At 39.0% G+C, this 23762-nt stretch overlaps 1 protein-coding gene across 27 annotated transcripts in view; it reads left to right on the top strand.

The window, feature by feature from the left end:
• Positions 1-23762, top strand: part of PCDH15 (protocadherin related 15) — a 633377-nt gene that overhangs the window by 378204 nt on the left and 231411 nt on the right. For all 27 annotated transcript variants that reach the window (XM_083614042.1, XM_083614038.1, XM_083614050.1 and 24 more), the window contains 2 exons: positions 13335-13495; positions 16778-16933. In XM_083614042.1, the coding sequence (XP_083470168.1) occupies positions 13335-13495; positions 16778-16933 (317 nt within the window). The remainder of the gene's footprint in view (positions 1-13334; positions 13496-16777; positions 16934-23762) is intronic.

Raw genomic sequence — 23762 nt, 5'->3', positions numbered from 1 at the left:
CAGTTTTCAGTTAGATCATCATGCAAAGATGTCTGTGGAGAGGGATATTAAACATCTTGAGATGCAGAGTGCTGTTCCTATGCCACATACACAACTGCCCAACAACAGATCAGCAAAATCCATCATGACTCTTTGACTGCATACACAACATACATTTAAAGTACATGACTCCCTCTCAGAGAATCCTGGGTACTGTACTTAATTAAGGATGCTGGAAATTGTAACACCATAGGGGAAACTACAGTTTCCATTATTCTTTGGGGGAAGCCATGTGCTTTCAATGTATGTTGTATATGCAGCAGAGGATAATAATAATAATAATAATAATAATAATAATAATAATAATAATAATAATTTTATTTATACCCCACCCTCCCCAGCCAAGGATCGGGCTCAGAGCGGCTTACAAGCAATAATAAAAACAAGTTGAATGATTACAACTTAAAAACAAAATTAAAATACAATATTATAATATTGAAACATTAAAATATTAAAATGTAGCCTCATCGCAAGAGAAGGAAAAGAAAAAAGAAAGAAAGGGAGGGAATCAAATTGGCTCCAAGCCAAAGGCCAGGCGGAACAACTCTCTCTTACAGGCCTTGCGGAAAGAAGTCAGATCCTGCAGGGCCCTGGTCTCATGAGGCAGAGCGTTCCACCTGGCCGGAGCCAGAGTTGAAAAGGCCCTGGCTCTGGTTGAAGCTAATCTAACTTCCTTAGGGCCCGGGACTACTAGGGTGTTGCTATTTATGGATATTTATGGGTACCAGGACTGAGAGATCCAGAGTGAGGGCCCAACCCGACCCAAGCTGCAACTTCATTACCAGGAGGGGGGAAATGACCTAAATTCTAGATCAAAGCAAACAAAAAGAGTTGTTTTATATTCCATTTTCTGTGCTAAGATATCTAACAGAAGAGCCTGAGGAGCTGGAAGACACTTCTAAAAGTTTCCTGCAGGTCTTTTGGGCAATTTTCCTTGTGAAATATTCTATCTACAAAAACATATTCGAGTATACTTTGGGAGAGAACTCCCCTCACTTATCCTTCTAAGTTATATTAAAAATAGCACCTGCAACCAATCTTCAGTGACGTGTGCACAGACCTTCAGATTTTGTATACAGTACCAATAACTCTGGCAGAAGCTGAAAAAAGTTTAAGCAAATTAGCACTCATCAGAAATTACATGGGGGGCAGCAACTAGTTAAGCCAGTTGGTATTTTGAGTGTTGCATTACAACACTGTTTGGCATCTTGAGTGTTGCATGACAAGAGATATTGACTTGGAGAAGATAACGTGTGATTCTTAGATACCTTGATCGGGACCCAAAACTCATTTTGCAGGCTAGATGTTATATTAGGAAAATTGCAAAGAAAAGGTGGAAGTTTGGAGGCATTGTAGAGAAACCCCAGTGTGGACTACGTTATAATCTGAGAAATGTAGAAAATGTAATTTCAGAATTAAAATAAAAAAATTCTTTCGTCACTCGTGTTTGTGTGGAATCAGGTAGTGGGATTATTTGGGAAGGAACTCTGATCCCTCTCAGAGAAATTCAGAGAATGGTGACAAGGAAGAGAGGTCCTTTCGGTTGAAGAGCCCTGCTTATGGAATGTTACACCCACCTGGCAATAAGATTGCTATCTTTTTGGTGCCAGGATAATACTTCCATCTGCTTACTGGCATCTACTGGTATGTGCTGGACTTCGTATAATTATTGATTTCTAACAGGCTTTAGTTATTGTACGTATATTGTGCTAACACTTATTGTGTTAACAGGATGTGTTTTTCTATTATATGTATAAAGTGTATAAATTGTAGATGTTTTGTTTTAAATTTGGTATAATTATATTTTTGTAAAGATATACTTAGTCTTTTTTGAGAGATGATGAAGATAATAGCAATACTTTGCAATATTCATAGCGTTGGGCTCTGCTTTTAGCCGAAAGATTGTGCATTTATTTAATCTTCAGTTCTTTGCCTAGCTGTTTCTTTTTATTTTTATGTTATTTAAAATACTTAAAGTGTCATATTTTACAAATATCAAAGCAGTGTACAACAATAAAAGCAAGCATATTAAAAATTCATAAAAATACAATAAAACAATAAAGGGTGAATCACTGGGTAAATAACTATTTAGAAATCACTAATGAATTATAAATATAAATAACGTTGGAAAGCATGGAATGGGCTCCTTTAAGATTTTAAGAAATAATCATTACATTTTGGCCTGAAGTTTCTCCATTTTGTGTAATTGGCAAAGGGCCATATGATTGTTCCCAATTAACTTGGGGAAAATGAGATTAACATCACAATTTTAGCCATTTCTATTCCAGAGTTAATCCTATTGAATTCAGTGGGGCCTAGTGCCACATAAATGGGGTTAGGATGGGAGCTGGGGTTACATTTTTTTATAGAATCGGGATGAGACATAGAGATGATGCTCATTTGGACCCATTTTGTTCATTATTACTCATCCCATACTTGCTTGAAATCCAATAGCTAGTCTTCTGAATAAGAGAACCAAAAGGTACAGATGTTCACTTATCTGGATAATGAAAGAAGAAATGGGAAAGCAATCATGATTTTCCAAGGGCATATTTTAAACTGAGTTGCAGTCTGAAATACAAGGTGGATCAGCTTAGTAATCTCTTTCTAAATTACCTATATAAACAATGTTCCTTGGTGAAACAGAACGAAGAGGAGGCTGTGGCCATTCTGACAAGCTACATAAAATATCCACTTATAAAATGTTATGTGCTTGTAGTCTGCTTTCCAAAACAGTTGTTCAGATACTGATTGTTCTCTGCCCACATCTTATTCTAGCTGCATTGAGCTGTTGTCTGTTTTGAAGGACTTGGATTTGTCTTTGAACAAATTTGTCTTACATTAAAGAGGACATGAGAAGATAAGGCCCCTTGAGATAAGGATTGCAAATCTGACTTTTATATAGTGTTACCTTGGAAAAGAATGTTTTGGGGATGCATGGGGGAAATGTTAATTCTTTTCAGGACGAAGTTACTTTTCTCAGCAATATTCTTCTAAGGCTGTCTCAGATTTTCATCACTTCTAAAATATTTACAAAACAAAACAAAAATAATTACAATTTTTTTGTTCTGCAAAAAAAATAAATCAACAGAGTTGAATTCCAGATGCCTTTTTGATGGATTCAGCAAATGGATTTACAGATGATAGTTGTTATTACAAAATGATGATGATGATGATGATGATGCATACATTGCACAGAGCAATACCCTGCACTGGACTGTTTCTCATTTCTAGAATTTGCTATAGCAAAAAACAACAACATGTAAAATCAACAAATTAAAGGGGGGGAATAGAATGATGGAAAAATAAGTAGGAAATTAAAAATGTATCATATTAGCTTGCATCTAGGCAGGCTGCAATCTTAACCACACTTAGAATTACATTGCTATACATGCTTAGAGTAGAATCATTCACATCAACAGCCCTATTGATTTCAGTGGGTCTACACTAAGCAAGACCAGGTCTGGCTCCAATCCCATCTATTCAGTAATGATTGGCGATTTCAGTACAATATGGTCACTAAATCACCCTGTAAAATATTTGAGTATTGTATGTGATACTATAATAAAAAATAAATACAGTACATCAAATACAATAAACTTTCTTGAAGCTGGTCTCTCTCTCTCTCTCTCTCTCTCTCTCTCTCTCTCTCTCTCTCCAGAGGACCTTTGTGAAGAGAGTTCTGTTAGGAATTATTAACCCGAACAGTACCAAAGTTCACTACAAACTGTTTACTATGCTTGTCACTGGAGTTTTGGCTAGTTGAATTCAGGAATAAAGTGTCACTGTCAGTACTTCCTGATGATAATGGACTATATTTCTCTCTCTCAATATATATTTATTTCTGATTCAAGAGTTGAAATTCTTTCTATGCTTCCTTGTGCATGTTCTTGCCTCATCAGACCAAAAGTAAATTACTGAATAGACAAGAATATAGAACAGAAGCGAGGAGTTCATTAAGAAGCAGCTTGGCATATATAAGTTTTTGAGGTAACACAACTGTGAGAGTACTGTATATATCACTGAAACTGGGGTGGAATACATACAAAATAGTTATTCACACCAACCAGTCCACTTGCTTTCCTGTTCATGTTAACCTTTCTAATCCTAGGATTATGCTGGTTATCCAAAGGCAGTTACAGTTTTAAAATGATGTAAAGTGTCACCCTTAAAAAGAAAATAGAGATGCTGGTCTTTTGTTTTCAGACCATATTTTATTAAACTGCTAACTATTACTATTCAAATACAGCAAATATATTTCTGAACATCAGCTGCAGCCCAAACAAGCCCCAAACATTCGTATATTTGCACCAGATACTAGTTACCAAATACAAAAGCACAACTACAGTGACAGAAACTATTTGCCTTTCCTCCTTGAGGAGAGAGTTGGAGGGTGAAATCAAAGGGAAATCTTTCAGGCAGAATACAAGATGCTACTCAGCTTCATGAATAAAACTGAGTTGGGCTTTCATGGCAATACTGCAGTGTGCTGACAGCTGAGCATAAAAAGTTATTTGTACGATAGCTGAGCCAGTTTATTATCTCTCCCTCCAACCCAGTAAGATTTTGGATTGATCAAACTCTTTTCTTCTTCTTCTTTTCCCTTCCATACTGATATTTTTATATCATTTGGGTTTCAATTTTTGTGTTCTTCACTGAGATGGAATGGGAGCTTCTAGAGAAACCAGAGAAACCATGGACAGGGTGTTTGTTTGTTTCTTTGTTTGAGCAGGAAGTGACAAAGGACTTAGGCCTGTTCTACTGAGGCAGCGGGACGCAGGTGGTGCTGTGGGTTAAACCACAGAGCCTAGGACTTGCTCAGAAGGTCGGCGGTTCGAATCCCCACGACGGGGTGAGCTCCTGTTGCTCGGTCCCTGCTCCTGCCAACCTAGCAGTTCGAAAGCATGTCAAAGTGCAAGTAGATAAATAGGTACCACTCCGGCGGGAAGGTCAACGGCGTGTGCTGCTCTGGTTCTCCAGAAGTGGCTTAGTTATGCTGGCCACATGACTCAGATGCTGTACGCCGGCTCCCTCGGCCAATAAAGCGAGATGAGCACCACAACCCCAGGGTCGGTTACAACTGGACCTAATGGTCAGGGGTCCCTTTACCTTTACCTTTACTGAGGCAACAGCAAGGTAGTAGAATGAATTCAATCAATTCAAGTTACAGATCACATTTGTCAGTGTTGCCCTGTTTTGAAGCTTCCTACAAGTAGAAAACCAGCACAGCAAGGAACATGCCAGATCAGTTCATTTTCATTCATTGTGCGTGTTTCTTAAAACATATTTCCATTCAGGTGTTTGTTTTTATGTCAGGGAACATTAAAGAGACACAATCCTATGCAGAAAATCCTATTGTGTGGAATGTTAGGAAACAAGTGTTCTCATTTCCCAGAGCATGTTCTGTGAGTGAGATCTGTACTCTAATAATGTATTTGGGTTTTTTGTTGCATATTTAAATATAAGCTAACAGTCAAAGAAAGCTGCAGTTTATTTTTTTTTACTTTGAATTTGAATCACTTTCGTAAACCTAAAATCAAATAACAAGGTGCTTTTACAACAAAATGAGATAGGCACTTTTCTAACCTTTTCTCCATATGACTTATTCTAGATGACAATCAAATCTGGCTGATGGAAGCAGCTGTCAAATAAGTGATTCTGTGGGTGGGGGATGTTGTACCAGCTTATGCACCAGCAGGGTGACACAGTCTGTTACTTTGCTGCTACTATAGAAATAAAAATGTAGCAATAGCTCTGCATGCTATGCTATTTCTGTTATGCATCAGATACATGAGAACTGGGACATTTGCAGTTCATCCTTACCTAGGAGTTATATGGGCTATGAAGAGCTTTGGGAGGGGGATATAATCACATGAAATTTTGACAGCATCTGTCACTTTCCTTCTGTATGATGTAGACAGGGAATTCTTCTGAATTCTTTCCCCCATATTTAGACTTAGCTGAGCTGAGCTGACCTGATGGTTATAAGCAGTGCTTTTTTTCTGGGGGGACACAGGGGTATGCATGCCCCTAAACATTTTGTGAATCTAAGTTGGGCCTCATTGAGGGGCAGTATTTCAGTATGAGTAGGAAAAAAGCACTGGTTATAAGAAAGAAAGAGTGTGTGTAAAATCTGGTGGTTTAAGGCAATCAGAATCAGTAAATGGGGCCCAGATAAGAGTCAAGTAAACTCAAATATTTCTGTAACACTTACGAGGCTTGATTTTTACTGATCTTACAGCTGAAGAATCATTACAAGACTTCCCCCCTATGATGTTGCTACCTTAGAGACTTCTTCTGACTGTAGCAAATACAATGGTATTCTGTGTCTGTTTTTGGTATGAAAGAAAGAGCTGTCCATAGATGCTACTCTTATCTTTAAAATGTCACTTGACATAACAATGGCAAAGTCCATCAGCAGGCACAAAACTGGGCCTCAAAGCTTGGGGAATTGTCTAAGGACAGGTGAAAATCTTGAGTCTTCACACCGTTTAAAAGCACTTCCTCTCCTTCTCTCCCCATTCAAATGCTTTGTACACTGCACAGCAAATGTGTGCAGACTCCCTTGACACATCTCACTATTCTTATAGAAATAATTCAGGTGTTTGAATCAAGTAGGAACCACCAGGTTTGAAACGCTGCTTTAGGGATAAAGTATCTGGAGGCAGTGGCTGTATTTGGACAACATGATAAACTGTGTTGGGTGCAAGAGACACAGGCTTTCCTAGACTCATTCCCATCATAATTAACCAACTAAGGTTTCTCATGATGACAACAAGTCTAGGCAGGCCTCGGACTCTTGCACCCTCCCTTCTCCTTCCCTGGCACAGCCATAAGCAGGAGTAGAGTCCTCCTCCTCTTCTTCTTCTTCTTCTTCTTCTTCTTCTTCTTCTTCTTCTTCTTCTATTAACTACAGACTAGGATTATGCAAGAACCCTAAAATGTGGTTAAACTTAACCATGGTCTGTTCTTACAAATGGTTTCATAATCCATGGATGGAAGCTGGCTCCTTTCAAACAAACCATTCATCAAAGCAGTTTTTAGCCAAGCTTAACCACGATTTGTCATGCTCAAATGACATAAGTAACAGTTAATAATAATAAAGTCATGATGAAGTGTTACAATAACCCTTGTGTTTTGGTGTGTGTTGATCTCATTTTAGTTTACTGCTGCTTTTTAAAATGTTTCAAATAACTTATTTTAACAATTTTATTGATAATTCCTCTTGTAAACTGATTCAAGGTTTTGTTAGGATCAAGTGATATTTAAATTCTCCTCTGCTCTTCCACAATGGCCCCGAGGAAGAGATTGGAAGCTTCTCCCAGGTTAAGTGATTTAGCATGCCAGCTGAGCTGAGATCTAATCTGTGGTAAATCTTACTATGATTTGTTGAACAAGCCAGCTGAATCACTTACAGTTAGAAGTTGGCTTGTTTCAATAAGCCATCATTAAGATTAACCATAGTTTGTGCAAATTTGGATGTTGCAACCAGTTGCTATTAATCTAAAATAGAAATGAAAGCTTCAAAGCTCCTCCTTGTATTTGAACCAGAAGACTAGATGGAGCACAGAGGGCCCATATTTTGCTTAGGCTCATTCCTAACACGATAAAGTCATGATTTATCATGACTTCCATATGCAGTCAATGCACATTAGTGTGAAATTCTGCTGGGCAATTTAGTTCCTCTTTATGCTGACTCATTAGGATGCTACAATAGGGAAAGATGGTGCTAAATCAGAAGGCCATTTATTGAATCCTGTCATTTGCATTTATTGTCGTGGGGGTGTAGCTGGATGTCACTGGGGCTGATAGGAATCCAACAACATCTGAAGGCCTACAGGTTGCTGAGCCCTGTTCTAGATTCCTGTAGCAGCCATCACAGGAAAATCAAACCCATGTCACCTTGAAAAATCCAAACTAGCTTAGTTAACTTATCCATTTCTTCATTTAATAACTCCTAAATAAATTTGCAGCTATAGCAGGCTAACTGGACAGGCCTCCAGTGTCAAAAGCTGTTTGTGATTAAGTACAACATTGTATAGCAAGTAACAATACAGGAACCATAACACTGGACTGAAAACCTATTCTTCCTATCACACCTATTTTTTCCCCATTCCCCAAAGGCCTGACATTTCTTGTGATGCTCATAAATCAGTTTGTCTAAAAAAATTTTTTTTTCTTTGCCCTTTATATGAAAATAGAGACTTTGGGTAAAAAGGCAGAGAAGCTGTATTCTATGTGCAAATGTTGACTGAAAACCTCAGCGGTTGGTGGGGTGGGGGAAACCACTGAGACAAGTTCTCCAATATTATTTAACCATAAATGCAGTGCTTGAGAGAATATGGTGTTCTCCTCTCATGGCAATCCAGAACCACAAAAAGCATAAACAGAACATGAATTAAAATGAATGTTTCCTGATTTGAAATTTAGAAATGATTGGTAAATAGCTTTCAGAGCCATGCACAAATTTAATCATATGGTACTAAGAAGATGCTTTAATTTCACTCAATTGCATCAGATCAGATTGCACAAAAATATCCTATTCATGAAGTTAACCCCAGTCACATCCAGTTTAATCTCCTTAAAATATGTCAAGGAAAATCCATATGATTGAATTACATGAGCAGTATTCAGAAACCAAGAATCTGATTTCACATTCGTTAGAGTTGTTTGCTTTAGTAGGTAAAGTCTGGGTGCAATGAAGAAAGGGAAGATCTAAAATGATCACTCTATGAAGGAAAACTATCAAATCCCACAGTCCCCCTGACAAAGTTTTTATCAAATCTGGTTTCCTAAAATTCTCCTTTAAAAGAACAAACCATTCTCCTTAGTCTCAGTTTGAGATATTCCCGTTATTCAAGAATAGCTACATAAAAAATAAAAAATAAAAAATAAAATAAGAAGGAAGGCCACGGTAATGTTGTGAAATTGGAGTGTGGTGATCACACAGGGTCCCCGGACGTTTAACGGTCTATTGAGCCCTGTGCCACCATTGTGCTCACTTCCCCGCTACCACCAACCAGTTACTCTCTGGTAAAACACTGAGCCCAGTCAGTTGTTCAAAGTGAACCAAAAAAACCCCAAGTTTACTTTATAAACATTAACAAGTTTATGGTTTCTCAGATAATATTCCTGTCAGTATCTTAACTTTAGTTTCTTTACCGGCTTATACCTTCCTAATACCTTCTGACTGATTATCTCAACTGTTTGACTGATTCCTCTTAACAAATTCTCTCACTCTCTCACACCAGACTAGCCCAACCCACAGACTTATCTTCTCTGTCTCATCTAAATCCAGACTGTCTTCTCAACCACTCTAACTCTCTCTCCTAAACCTTATACACAGTTAACTCTGCTCCCTGGGTTCCCATTGGTTAGTCATTTTACAATTAGTTAACCCTTTCCCTATGAACCCAGTATGATGTCACACACATAGGAGGGCAAACGCCACATGGAGTTCACATTTCTTTGAGTCTTTCAGGTAACCCCAAATCCTGTCTTAACATATAATGTCAAAGCAAGGTTGGAACCCCTCCTCCTCCTTCCTCCATCATGAGTGCCATTTCTTCCAGTTCATCAGAAACCACATAGTTTGTCATTGCATCTAAACCAGCAAGCCATGGTTGTGCTATTCTTCCAAATCAAAGCACATTCAGCAAAGTGCATTGACTAAATCATATACTGTATATGTAGGGATTGCAGACCCTCCCACTTTTTCCTGGGGGTGGAAAATAGAAAATCTTTTTAAATCCAGGCCTTCTGACTCTTCCATCCAACTCTCCCGCAGAGTGGAGAGCCTCAGCATTGGTACAGAGAGGCTGAATAGGGATAATATTAATTGCTTGACTTTTGTTTCTCCATGTATGTGGGGGGGAAGAGTTTTTCATGTCACTCTGAAGCTCTGAACAGCAGGCTGTTTCAGATCCAAAAAGCCATAAAACAACAACTCTAAAACACGCTCAAGCTGGCTTTGCAGCCATTCCATGCTGAATAGCGCAGCCAGGTGTAGAAACCATATATGCAACCTTTGTACTGTGTTCTCTACAGAAGGCAGTTGACCTTTTACGCTAAGTGGGAAATCATTTGTGAAATCCCAGTTACTTGGTTCTAAGCTATTTCAGCAGGTGAATGCCACGTGTTAACCCTGCTTTAGAAAGGGAGCACATTACGTGTATAGGGAGAAATTGTTTTTTGTACAAGAATCTCATTCCCCAAAGTAGAAAATTACAAAAGCAACTGGTGCAACACAGGTAAAATGAAAGATGCAACTTACTTTATCATAGAGATCTTCAAAATGTTTGCTTTTTTAAACTGCTGTAAAGTTTTGAGGGATTTTGTTCAAGCATAAAGGACAATGGGCAATTGACCTTCCCAGAATCATATTAGAGAGCTCTGCATTGTGTGTGTGTGCGCGCGCACACGCTACCGTCTGGATACAAAGTTGCCAAGATTGTAGGGAGAATTCAGGTGTCTTGCAGAATTTTTGTTAGGATGCAAAACCATGTTGGCCTTGAGCAAGTCTCATTTCAGCTATCCTCAGTTGTTGAAATGGGAAAACAAGATCCCCAAAGCTTATCCTTTAGTCTCCTTTGGTCTGGTATGGAAACAGCTGCTCCTTCTAAACCGTTCCTGCAGTACTTTGGCGAGACAGCCCCAGCAGGGATTTAAAATTACAAAACATGCATCAAAGCAAAGTGTGGAAATATAGGATGTTAAACCTTTAAACTATCCCCTTATATGGGGCTTCCAAAGTCCCCCCCCTTCCCTTAACTTTTGGTAATTTAAAAAATGTTTTATTTACAAACTATTCAAAGAGTAGATTCATGTGCTTTTCTATACAGCAGCAAGAAAAGACAGGCAGCATAACTTGGGTACCAAAATAGTAAGATGTTTCTAAATTATTTGCACAGAAACACAAAGATGGCTTGCTTAAGCCATGCGGTCTAAGCTTGGAGCATCCAGCCTAGATCTCTTTATTGGTAGGGCTCACATGGCAGGACAGCTTACTCTATGGCCTTAACCCCTTTGTGCATTAATTAGAGTTAAGCATGTTGGTTATATGAGGCTGATTTATTCCACATAAAGAGCCTTCTGCTTGTTTCCTGGCCTGTGTAGAATTAAATCAATAGGTGAAGCCAATGCTGTGGCCTTTCACCTCTTGACTGGTTCCAAGGATGGCTTCTATTAGAAATGAGTTGCCAACTAGGGATTCAGATGTATTGTAAAGAAGAATGCACACTGTGTATCTGAGAATATGTATCCTTCCACACAAGTGCACAGGCTGAAGTCAGTGTAGAAAATGTCATTCCATGCTGCATCAAAATCTTATCTGCTCCTTTCAGATGTATCGCCAGTAGGTTATCGAGTTGGCATTTTCGCCTAAGGACAAAAGCAGACTCTAAGCACCTAAGAAGGAGGATCAGCATTCTGAAGAAATAAAATAGGGTATTTAGCAAAAGCCAACATATGGATTTAAGTTCATAAGTATAATAAAACAGTCACTTGGATCAAGGACTGTTTCTAAAATGTATAATTAAGCGAGAAGAGTATAATATGATTAACTCCTGTGTATCATTAATAATAAAAAATGAAACCTACTACAATGAAAGACATCAAAGATTATAATCCTGCATGATAGTGTTAGAAGTCAAAACCAAATAGATGTGGCATTAAGCACATCATTAGAAAAATATAGCAAGTTGGTTTTTTTTTTAAGCATGCATCCCACCTCCAGGAACATTTTCAATACATTTTATCCCCACTCAAATATAGTAGTAGCTTTATCAAGATGACTTTTGTTAAGGTTACATGTGGAGAAGTAAGGTTTAAATGTCTCATCTCTTTGCATATGATGGTCCCGATGAAATCCATATACCCTGCTCTTGCTTTCTAAATAAGTAAGTAAATCCTGATATGGTTTATAATAATGCATTGAATGCCACATCTATTTTGGTCCTTCATGGTTAAGTTTGTACTTCAGCTGTAAATCATTTGCTCCACTAGATTAATAAGCTGCCTAGATGTTGCTTGAATGAAGAGAAAAGGTAGGGGACTTAATGAAATCCAAAAGCCCTGTAATGGGACTCCTTTCAATTTTAGCCCAATGGTTTCCCCTATTAGTCTTCTGAAAGCAAGTTTAAAGGTTTGTTGTCACAACAGATAAGGGAACCAAACACTTCCTTCTTCCCCTCCTCCTGTAATTCAAGCACTCCAAATACTAGGCTTTCTGGTACAGTGCTCTGTGTGTGTCTTATCAAAGCTCCGCCTGAGCTCTACTGAATCATCAATGGTTATAAAGTATTTATATCTGAGGTTTAATGGTTTGGAAACATCATTTCATGATTTAGTGTATTTTATATTGTTGTTTTATTTGGCCATTCATTATAAACTGCCCCGGGGTCCTAAGGACTGTAAAACAGTTTAGAAATGAAGGTTTCGGTAGAAATAATGGGCATGCCTCACTTGTTAAAAGCAATGGAAAACATGTGCAAGCCAAGAGACCAGATTTCATGGCTAGTGCTTCATAGTATTCGTGACTTTGGACCTATGTCTCAAAGCAATACCCCAGCGCATAGTGTGGGTGACGACAACATATGAGCAATTTTGCTGATGCTAAGTAAGTCTGAGTCTGGTCAGTGCCTGGATAGTTGATGACATGTGAACCACATGCATGATATCAGAGGTGCCAAGTTGTGTGCAAGATTGAGAGGGCCTGTTGTGCATGTGACATCATCAGGAAGAGGCTGACTGTGGAATCCAGCACGGCTTCAACCACCAGCGGGTTCTCTCTCATGCTCAGGAGGAGCCGGCCACTGAAGCCACACTATTCTCTGCTCTATCCTTGGCCTCCTCTGACACTTTAACACTGAGGGGGTCTGGCCCCCTGCCAAGAGATATGGAGGGGGCAAAGACAGCTCGGCCCCAAAGAGTTGGCACTCCTATATGGCATATAAATGTAGGAAAATAAAAAGAAATAAATCTTATTCAGCCTAATGTCATAGTCATGAAACAAATAGTTCTCTCCCTCCCACCCTTCCATTCCTATCCAGTAAGAAAACTTAATTCTGATCAATGTAATATATGTGGTTCTGTTGGGGTTGTTCTTTTTCTCCCTTTGTTTGCTCATAGCTTTACGTAATGCATCTCACTTGTCAGTATTTTGAACAGCTGTAGCCATAATTTTTGATAGTGGCGCATGGCAATTGTCTGACATATGAGGAAACTCGTTACTGCCTTTTGAAAACCTGCATTGCACTTATGTAACACAAAACCTGTCATCGCTGTTTGTGTTTCAGGCACAATATTGGTAGACAATATGTTGATCAAAGGTACAGCAAGAGGACCTGATCCCACCATTGAACTGACATTAAAGGACAACGTAGACTACTGGGTTATCTTAGATCCTATCAACCAGAGGCTATATCTAAACAGTACTGGACGAATTCTCGACCGAGATGTAAGTTGGTGTCTCTTCTTCCCCCTCGCTCCACTTTGTATTAAAAACTGCTGATTTCAGTGGGAAAATAAGCATTTTCACAACTAATAAAGGTGGGAAATGTGAAATGTTTGTTTACTCAGTGTAAGTCTCATTCAGCCCAGCTCCATATGCTTCAGATTGCAGCCTAAGGATGTTTGTTAGTATATTTTATAGTTTTTGGATGTTCTATCCAAAATAGTGGCAGGGTTTTTTTTAAGGACATTTTGTATCTGTATGTTGATCAATATTCATACTGATGCAAGGCTGTGTGTATTTTTTTGTTCAAGCATACAAACCAGAGCAGTTTGAATAACAAGCCTTGGCCCTCCATGTTGCTGAACCACAGCTCTTGTCACCCCTGTTGATTGACTATGCTGGTAGGGGCTGATGGGAGTTGGAGTCCACAAACATCTGGAGAGCCACAGGCAGGCCATCCCAGATCTAAAGGCTGCACCAGGTAAACCAGAAGTGATGGGATTTCAAACAATAAATATGATATATGATTAACACTCTATAATCTAGACCTACTGTGAGCCCCAAACTCAGCACAACTCATTAGACATATATTGAAGACCACAAGGAGTTTGATATGCCTCCTAGTCTTGCTCTCTACTGCAGACATAGAAAAGGGAACAGTCTATTACTTGACAAACTGGGTGGTAGCTATGCTTGGCTTGCCCAAAATGAAATAAAATGATCTTGGTAGAATCAGCACAGCTGCATTGGACTCCTAGAGCAGGCAGTCAAACCCAATTTGTTTGCATGATGTATAACCCATGATGTGCAATGTTTGCTGCTTGTTTCTGGGAGGTTTCTGCAGAAATCTTTAATGCAACACCTTTTGCTATTTGAACATAGGACTACATTAAAACTTGTTCCACTTCAGTAATAACCTGGAAAAGACCCAGTTTCTTCCTTACAAATAGAACCAGTGTTAACTGCAGTAGATATTTGTCTTAGTGTTCTAGGAATGGGTTTACAGGATAGAGATAGATAGATAGATATGGATAATGTGTTCATATCAGCTTACCTATATGCACATTGATGCAGCCTAGAAATAAATAAAACTAGGCACTTAGCCACAGCAGTGCTCTACGTCTTCAATAAATTTATCTTATTTTGTGGGTATGTGTGTTTTAAGGTTCCTTTAGCAGTTAAGGGATAAAAAAGAATCTGCTGGCAGTTCAGCCTAGTCGATTTCAGCACTCTACCATCTTGTTAGGGGAAATGGCTATAAATTAGAAGCTGGAGTGGGCATGCATTTTTCCCTACCAGCAGGCTGTCCTGCCCTCACCAATTATGATGTAAAATGAAGCCTCACACGTTTTCATGCTTCCTCCCTCTCCCCATCCATTCGATTCACAAAAGAGACAATCTTCCTGAATTATATAATGCTATTGTGAGATGAATATTTGTGAACTCCTCGTTTCTTTAGGCAAAAGAACTTATTTAGATTCAGAATGTATCTTTTTTAGTCTGCTGTGTGCTAGTAAGTGGGCAGATATATTCAGTTGATTTAGCCAGCTGACAACGTAGTCCATACAATTTGCTTTTCTGCAGAAGCAGCTATGATTTGAATGTGCACACCGTAGGCGGAGTGCCTACTGAGTAAGCCAAGAGGTTTTCTTCCCTCTGGCCAAGCCTGCAGCCTCTTTCTGCTGCCAATCACTTTCTTCATTTCTTTACACTTTCTTCAGATTTTGGGGCTCCAGGGCATACACCATATTCTTGGGTGCATCTGATCTGGTGAAGCCCTGAAGCAACTAAGTTTTGAAGTTAACAGCCAAACACCTGGTCCTTTCTTTTATTAACTTACTTTCAAAAGGTGGTTTTTAAAAGACAGGTTTATAAGGATTCCAGTGTTCATTTTCAATTCAGGAGCGAATTTGTGCATTTTTGTTTGATTTCAACAGATTGAGCTCCTTATTCAGAGAGAGAGAGCGCAAACATCTTCACTGTGTTTAAAGAAGCATTTGGGCAGGATTAAATGAAGTGGAATTAAGTGATCATACAAGAAGGAAATCTTCAGTCAATATGTAATGTTTTGCTTTAAAGAGTGTAATATAATAGGACGGGCCCTCTTACAAATTTGGTAACTGGTTAAATAATAGGAAGGTGAAAACAGGTGTAAATTGGTGGTTTTCACAAAACAGGAAAATAAGAAGTAGGGTCCCCCAATGATGCTATTGGGACCTGCACTATTTAATTTTCATAAAAGTTCTGGAGTCAAGGAAGAGCAGTAAGAGAGCCAATTTATGGATTACACCAAATTGTTTTGGGTGGTGCCCAAGCTGCAAAGGAGTTCTGAAAGGAGTGTCAGATTGGGATAATGGGCAAAAGCGGCTAATGAGATTCTGTATAAGCAATGACAGTGATCCACCAGCCCCTAAATGCCAACTTCACTTCTCCACTTGTGGAATCTGAATTGACTGTGACTAAAGCCTTAGGAATGCTTAGCTCACATGTTTTGCAATGATGTGTTCAATGGGGAGTGGAACTGTTCTCTTTACCCCACCACTGACGTCTCATCAGCTTTCTTCAACAACTGTGGGTTGCATGAAGCTGCTTGTAAAGGAATTGCAGTGCATGGGACCCTGGCCCCATTGAAGAGTTTTGTGTGACCAGGTGTCCTGATCGCATGAGACCCTTACACGTGAGCAGGGGTTCCTTCACAGACGCTTACTTGCGACATGTGTTTGCTTAAGGAAGCTGGTGTGTTGTTGGGGCAGGGCTCAAAAGACTAAAAACAGGCGCAGAGGAAGCTGCCTTGTACTTATTTGAACCATTGGTCCATCTAACTCACTATAATCTACACCAGGGTTTTCCAAACTTGGGTCTCCAGCTGCTTTTGGACTACCATTCCCATCATTCCTGACCATGGGTCCTGCTAGCTTAGGGATGATTGGAGTTGTAGTACAAAATAGCTGGAGACCAAAGTTTGGGAAACCCTGATCTACACCATGGTAAGCCAATGTGATGCCCTCAAGTTGTTATGGAACTGTAACTCTCAGGACCCCCAGCCATTGTGGCCAGTAGGTAAAGTCCAATAACACATGGACAACCCCAGGTTCTCTTTCCCCAACTTAGGCTTCAGTTCTGATACCAGTTACTTGGAGTTGAGTCCCGCTGAACTCAATAGGACTTAACTTCTGAGTAGATTTGATTAGGGTTGCACTTCTATTTTATATGAAACAGAAATCTCCACATATCCAGGTGCTTTGTAGAAGTAACTATGCATTTATTTTTCTCCCTTCTTTACAGCCACCAATGTCCATTCAGTCTATTGTGGTTCAAGTCCAGTGCATTAACCGAAAAGTAGGAACTGTCATCTATCACGAAGTTCGGATTGTAGTGAGGGACAGAAATGATAACTCTCCCCAGTTTCAGCAGCAGCAGTACTATGTAGCAGTCAACGAGGTCAGTTTTAGTATTGGTAATGTTACCATTTTTTTTCTAACTACTCATGTACTTTTTGATATCGTCTCATCAATGCTAGCTACAGTACTAAAGCACTTAATGTTAATTTGCTTTTGGGTTTTCCAGTTGATTTTGAGCCTTTTGTGTGTTTATATTAAGAACTTGCCTTGAACTGAATCACTTGAGAGAAAATCATACTTGTATTAATTAAACAAACCCAACCCATTCAGGATAGTATTACAAACAGGGGCTGGGTGCATATGAGTAAGCAAAGGAGACACAAACTATTTTAGCATACTGCCATAAGAAGTTCACACACAAACACACACACACACACACACACTCCGAACATTATTCTTCCATAATAGAAATGGTATAATACTATGCAAAGGAATGACTAAGCACAACCTTAATTTTCAGTTTTAAAGAGTTATCTCTTGACAATATTCCTCACCCCTGGTTGTTCTTTATTCCTCACTTCAATGGCAATTTTAGCACAATGATCTACTTTCTGGCAATTCCAATATTTGCATTTTCCATTCATTTAGTTTTATTCTGTATCAACCAGTTCCAAGTTAGGACCTTATTGCTGGATTAGTTTGCAGACAAGAAACAAAGGCAGACAATGATCTTTGGGTCTAATTTTAGTCATAGCCTTTTAAGTTAATAAGCTTTTATTGACTTAAAATTAGCTTTTGGCTCTGTATGTTTCCTTATTGTCTTTGGAGTAAACTAGAGCAGTACCATCCTGATAGAAAACCATTGGTTTTGATCTGTGTCCTGTATGCTGAACTTGTAATAATAATGGTCATCTTTCTGTGGAGATTGTGTCTTCTCATACAGTTAGGCAAGGATGTGTCCTTGCCTTCATTATTTTGAATTTGTAACTGGTAAATTTCTCCTCATTTTTGGAAATAATATCTTCTCATCCTCCTAAGATATCTATTGCATGCAGATGATGCAGTTTTAATTTTGAAGACATAGTTGGGTAATAAATGTTTCCTTTTGGGGTTTAATTATTTTTTAATTGAAATTCTTAACCATTAACCATCCAAAATCCAGAATTATAATATTTTCTAATAATATATTTCTTTGGGTCCCGTATAGTTATATGTTCAATCAAGTTGGTTTTCAGAAATACCTTGAGCATTTGGTGTCTTGAATCTGCCAACTTGAGAACTTAGAGGAAAAACTGAAGGGGCCAAGGTGAAGCAGAATGTGAATACAGTTACTCAATTTTTCTGAACAAAGGGTGGAAAATTTGTTGCACCCTTGTGGACTCTGCTTCATTGGAAGTTTTTAAGCAGAGATTGGATGGCCACCTGTCGTGGATGCTTTAGTTGAGATTCCATACTGTAATTTCCCCATTTTATTTTAGCCACTTGAAAACAACAAATCCAACTGTGACCCATCAAAATAAGCATTTCCAGGTACTTAACCTGTTCAGTCTCTTGAACTGCTGAATGTGTGCACACTGGGCTTATGGGTAAAGTTCATTCTGTTTAAAAGACTTTGGAACCAATCTAATAAAGGCTCCAAAGAGCAATACCCCACCCCGCTCCAATTTATACCACCCCATAGGTAGAATCAAGCTGAAATTCAAAGGGACTTTGTCTTGGATCTCAATCAGCTTGCAATAAATCCAACTCTAAAATTATTTTCTATCACTAGCTAGAATTGGAACCCACCAGTCCAAAATAATTTTATATAGATGTCAGGTGACATGAAATCCTCATCTGATCTTTTCTTGCTGCTCTTCTCCAGATCTTCCTGGAATACCATTTAGCCATGCCAGATAAGTCAACAATGATGGCAATTCTCGAAAATATGATCCAGTACAACAGAATAGTTCAATACTTTAGACCAATTTTATGCCAAATGTATTGATTTCCTCCTTTAATAAGTTTCCAAAAATGAGCTGAATCTTCCCCTCCAGCTGCTCTATTAATTTCCTCCTGCACCTGTCTGATATATATCACTCCCTTTCTAAATAGATTTCTTTTCATTCCTATGTCGCTGAGCCCAAATCCAAACCAATTTAGAACATTTTTTAGCACTGTTTGATTTTAAGAATTGTTATTTCAAAGCATTTAATGTTCATTATTCTGTACATAGGTTTATTGCCTTTTAAGTGGCACAAATTATTGTAAACACCATTATTGTTGTTCCAAATTTCTTGTTAATGTAAGAGTTTATTGGCTTTTTTTGCGTCTTGAAGCTTTATAATTATTTGCTATTGTTTTGAGCTGAAATATTTTTGAGCTGTTTAGAGCACTGGGGTGGGTAGGTTTAAAATTCAAACAACTGCACAAACATTTCCCCCTATAATTGATTTTGTTAAGTGCATATAAGTTCGATATAATTATAGAATACATTTGTTGTGGTTTATTTACAGCAATTGTAATCCACAGTCCTCAGACTTTTGCATTTAACAATGTTTTAAATTAATATCAGGCACGATAAGTTCTCGTGTGTGGGTGGGTGGGTATGGGTGTGGTGACTTTCTTTAGTGTGAGAAAGGTTGCATCCACAAGATGAATGTGCTTGCTTTAATTTTTAATTTTTATAAAGGACCTCTTCACACTGGGCTGTGTGGGTATGGACTGAGTGGAAGCATCCGTCCCTCTACTCAATTCTGTCAGCTTAGCCAATCTCTTGCAGGCTGCCACCAATTAAGTGAAACAAGACAGAGCTTCACCTCCATCAACACAGAGTTTCCCTTTTCACCCTCTTAATGGCAGACAGAAGGCCCTTCAGTGGTATCCCCCATTGCAGAGCCCAGTGGAAATTCCCCCAAACAGAGTGTTCTGAGGACAAAGTGGGGCTGAGCTGACCCAGGATCTGCTAGATCACAAGCTGCTCTCAGAGCTGGCACTACTATTTGTATGGACTGTGGAGGCTTTTCAGGGTAACAGCTGGATTTTTGCACTGTTATGTGATGTGATAGAACCCAGTTCTTTCACATAGACAATGCTCATACCTTTGTATTCCTCCTTCAATTGGCCAAATGGTGATTAGCTTCCTCTGTTGACTTCTCCTCTGCAGGCGTCTGAGGCTTGTGGCTGGTTCAGTATAAATCTTTCATAAGTTCTGTTACTTGATCAGGCGCGGCTATTAAGAGTGTCTTTGAGTTGCTGTTGAAAAGTCACACGAAATGGCAAGCAGCCTTGTGATAAATCAGTAGCATAATTAATTGTGTGGTTTAATTAGCTGAAATTAAGGATTGTAAAAACTAGCTTATGGTCTGCAGCAGTAAAAACTTTCAAACTGTCTCCTTCTGCTTGCTTGCTTGCTTGCTTGCTTGCTTGCACACCCACCCATCCCTCTTTTGGTATAGCCGTCTGTTGAAAGAAAAGATCTCTCAATAACATGCTCCATAGATTTGAGGAACACTTTATAGCCTTGGAGGAAATTAGGACAAGAAAATAAATTGGTGATTTCAGTAAATGACCCCTTTCCTTGCTAATCAAGGTGCAGTTCTTACAAACTTCGGAGGTTTCAGATGTTACTGAATTTCACAACTAACCCAAATCCTCGGAGGAGCTGCTGTTTGACTTGTACAGGGGTAGCTGCTGAGCTTAGGAATTCAGAGCTCTAGTGTTTTGGATAGGCTTAATTATAAGGCAGAGATTTGAAACTTGTGGTCTTCCATGTGTTGTTGGACTCCGTCTTTCACCATTCCTAACCATTGACCATTACACGTGTTGAATTCAATTTGCACAACAATGCTGTCCTGCCACCTCTTCTCCACTGCAGCACCCTGTGCCTTCAGTAAGCCTCTTGTGTGCACCGGGGACCTGCAGGAAAGGACTGGGACATGGCATGCTGAGAGGGGAGGGGAGAGATCAGATGCAGCCAGTTTCTGCAAATCAGAGCTATGCTAGCACAAGCTATCTCCGCCTCATTTTTACTTATTTCTTCGTCCCTCAGGCTTTCTGTGAGTGCAGGAGGCTACAGTGGGGAGGAAAGAGCCAGACAACCGATTTTGCCTCTAGCCTCACCCACTATTAGCATGTAGCCTCTGGAAGGTTACCCAGAAGAGGATGCAGTCCTTGGGCTGAAGAAAGTTCCCCACTCCTCAGCAATGATGTCATTGGCATAAACAGCCCGACAGTATAGCCTTTCCCTGTCTGATCATTGACATTCCCAATGAGCAGTGTTGGAGAATATAATTTTAACTAAAAGCCTGTGATAACCACGATACCTGAAATTTAATCAGGCTACATACGTACCGAATATGAGCAAAGGTGTCTCTTCTTTTCTCATACCTCCAACCCATGGTTGCATCTTTATATATTAACTGGCATATTGCCATATGCCTATTATATTACAGTATATGTTGTGTATTTCACATTGTTTTAACCTACACAGATCAATTGTATTTCCAATGTTATTATTAAACTCTTTCCTGTTCCTGTTTTGCTGAATTCCTTCTACTATTGCTTAGAAGATCTATTAGAAGATCTTTATTTAAGACAACGAAACCTTCTGCTTTCCAGACTCTATTTTTTCCTCACATGGTGTGAGATTCCTTACTTCTGCTCTCTTACAAGAGCTTGAGTATTTGCAAATGCTGAAAAAAGGCAAGTGAAGACTAGAATTTTTATTTATTTGCTTTCTTTTTTTAGTATATGAAATTATAACCCCTTGAGAGATGAAGTTTTAAAATCCCATATAGAATATTCTCTCCCATTTGTTTTGCTCTTTGAAACTCTGTGCTATTGCGCAGTGGAGCTGAGAGGGATATTTTAGATGCTAAAGGTTGTGTGTGCTTTAGGATTTGAAGGCACATGAGAGCACCATCATGCTGAAACTAAGTAGCTCTGGACAGTGCCTGGATAAGTGACAGCCTGGTAGCAACAAGTATGCTTGCTGCCTTGGGTTCCATGATGGAAGAAAGGTGGGATAGAAAAGTATAAAAACCCTAGGACTACCACATCTGCTCTTCCTGCTCGACAACCCTGTCATACACCCATCTTCCCCAACACCTGACCAACTGCTCCTCCCTTTACACCTCACTTACTCCCTTGCCTATCCCATCACAGCTCAGCTCAACCACTCCCCTCATAGCTCTCCTCAACTCCTTTCAAAGGAGGGGAAGGTGCTTCAGAAAGTTTCTAAAGTGCTTCCTCCCACCTTTAAACCTCACTGCACCTGTATGTAATGGAAGGAGAGATGCTTCACCACTCTCCCCCTCTTTTCAGCTGTTCGTCTGGGATGTGTGCCACCCTGTTGTCATGCTTCAGGTCACGTGGCCTCCTACTGGTAGCCATGTGAACTACAGTAGGATAACAACCTTACATTTCAATGTACATAGGAAGAAATGCTGGTTTCATTTTGCTGCACTTTCTCTCGCTCTTGTTTTCTAAGCCATATCCATTGTGTTGGTGAATAATCAGTCCCTGTTTGCTTCCCCACCCATGGTGGGGTACTTCTGAATGGTTGAAACTACAGCAACCTAATACTGTTGTTGCCTGGTAAAAATTAATACTATTAGAGACTGATAATCTATCTCTACATTTGTCTTATTGTATTGCTTATGACTTTACTCTTTACAATATGGGCATTTCTTGTGAGCTTTATAATTCCATATAAACTTGATAATTTGTGACTGGGTTTTGTTTAGCAACTGCCATACCAGGTAGTGTAAGGAAAATAAATGGTATTGTATGCAGTACCTTCATATTATCATTGCAGCCATTCCCAGACATGGTGTGTGTGTGTGTGTATGTGTATGTGTATGTGTGTGTGTGTGTGTAATGGAATCAAAATGCATATCACTTACACTAGCAACTGACATTAAACTAAACTGCAAACTTTCTGGGGACACAGAACAGTCACACCCAGTCGGAATGGGAAAGAGTTGAAGGAAAGCAATGGAAATGATAAATAGTTCAGAAGCATGCCACATGAGGAAAAGTCAAAGGCACTTGGTTTGTTTAGCTAAGAGAAAAGAAGATTAAGGTGAGAGTGGATAGCAATAGCTTACATTGATATGCTTTAAATAGTCCATTGGTTCATTGGTTCTTTTGTAGTTGCAAGAATTTTATTATGATGAGGTAGCTCTGAAGGTCAATGAATCCATTACTAGCCTGTACAGTCATAAATCTTAGTATGCCTCAATGCCAGCCTTAACAGACCATGGTGTGTTTTGGGGTAATAACTACTGGGAGAAATTACTGCAAAATTTACTGATCTTCCATTTTGAGAGAAACCATTTTGTTGATGTAGTATTTAGCTCTTATTCTAAGGGCAAGATTGCAGTCTTGTTTAAGAATATTCAGATCCAGTTATTCTGTTAGTTACAAGAGTTTAATGTGTTGGGTTTTTTGCCTTGATTTGAGGATAGTAAGAAGATAGTAGCTGTCCTTTAGTTGTTGTTTTATGGATAACATTTCCCCCCCTATTTTTGGAAGATAATTCTTAGGTATAGTTTGACCCCTTTGTTGGAAGTATAGTCCGTAGTAAGATGTGAACGTGGAAATTATAGTTCGAAGTGAGTTTCTTCTATTTCCAGTGTAATTATTCTCCCCACGCCACCTTGGTGTTTAAATCACTAATCTCAGTTTGTATGTACAGCATCAGAAGCATATTGGTGTGTGATAATTACCTGTAAATTGTATTTTGCTTTGCTATGAGGTCCTCAGTAACATATTGTTATTATTAATATTATTATTAATATTATTGCCTTAATAAGGCTTAATAGGCCATGAAAGTAATGAATGCATCTCATGGAAATTAGATTAATTTAATACATAAATTACTGAAGTGGATTTCTAAAGCTTAAGTGTTCCATATGTAGATAAGGTTCTCTTTTCTTTACAATGCT

Source organism: Podarcis filfolensis (assembly GCF_964270895.1).
Source record: "Podarcis filfolensis genome assembly, chromosome: 5".
In the NCBI taxonomy this organism is placed as follows: Eukaryota; Metazoa; Chordata; class Lepidosauria; order Squamata; family Lacertidae; genus Podarcis; species Podarcis filfolensis.
The sequence above is the reverse complement of the archived record's forward strand: the minus strand, read 5'-3'. Positions and strand labels throughout refer to the sequence as shown.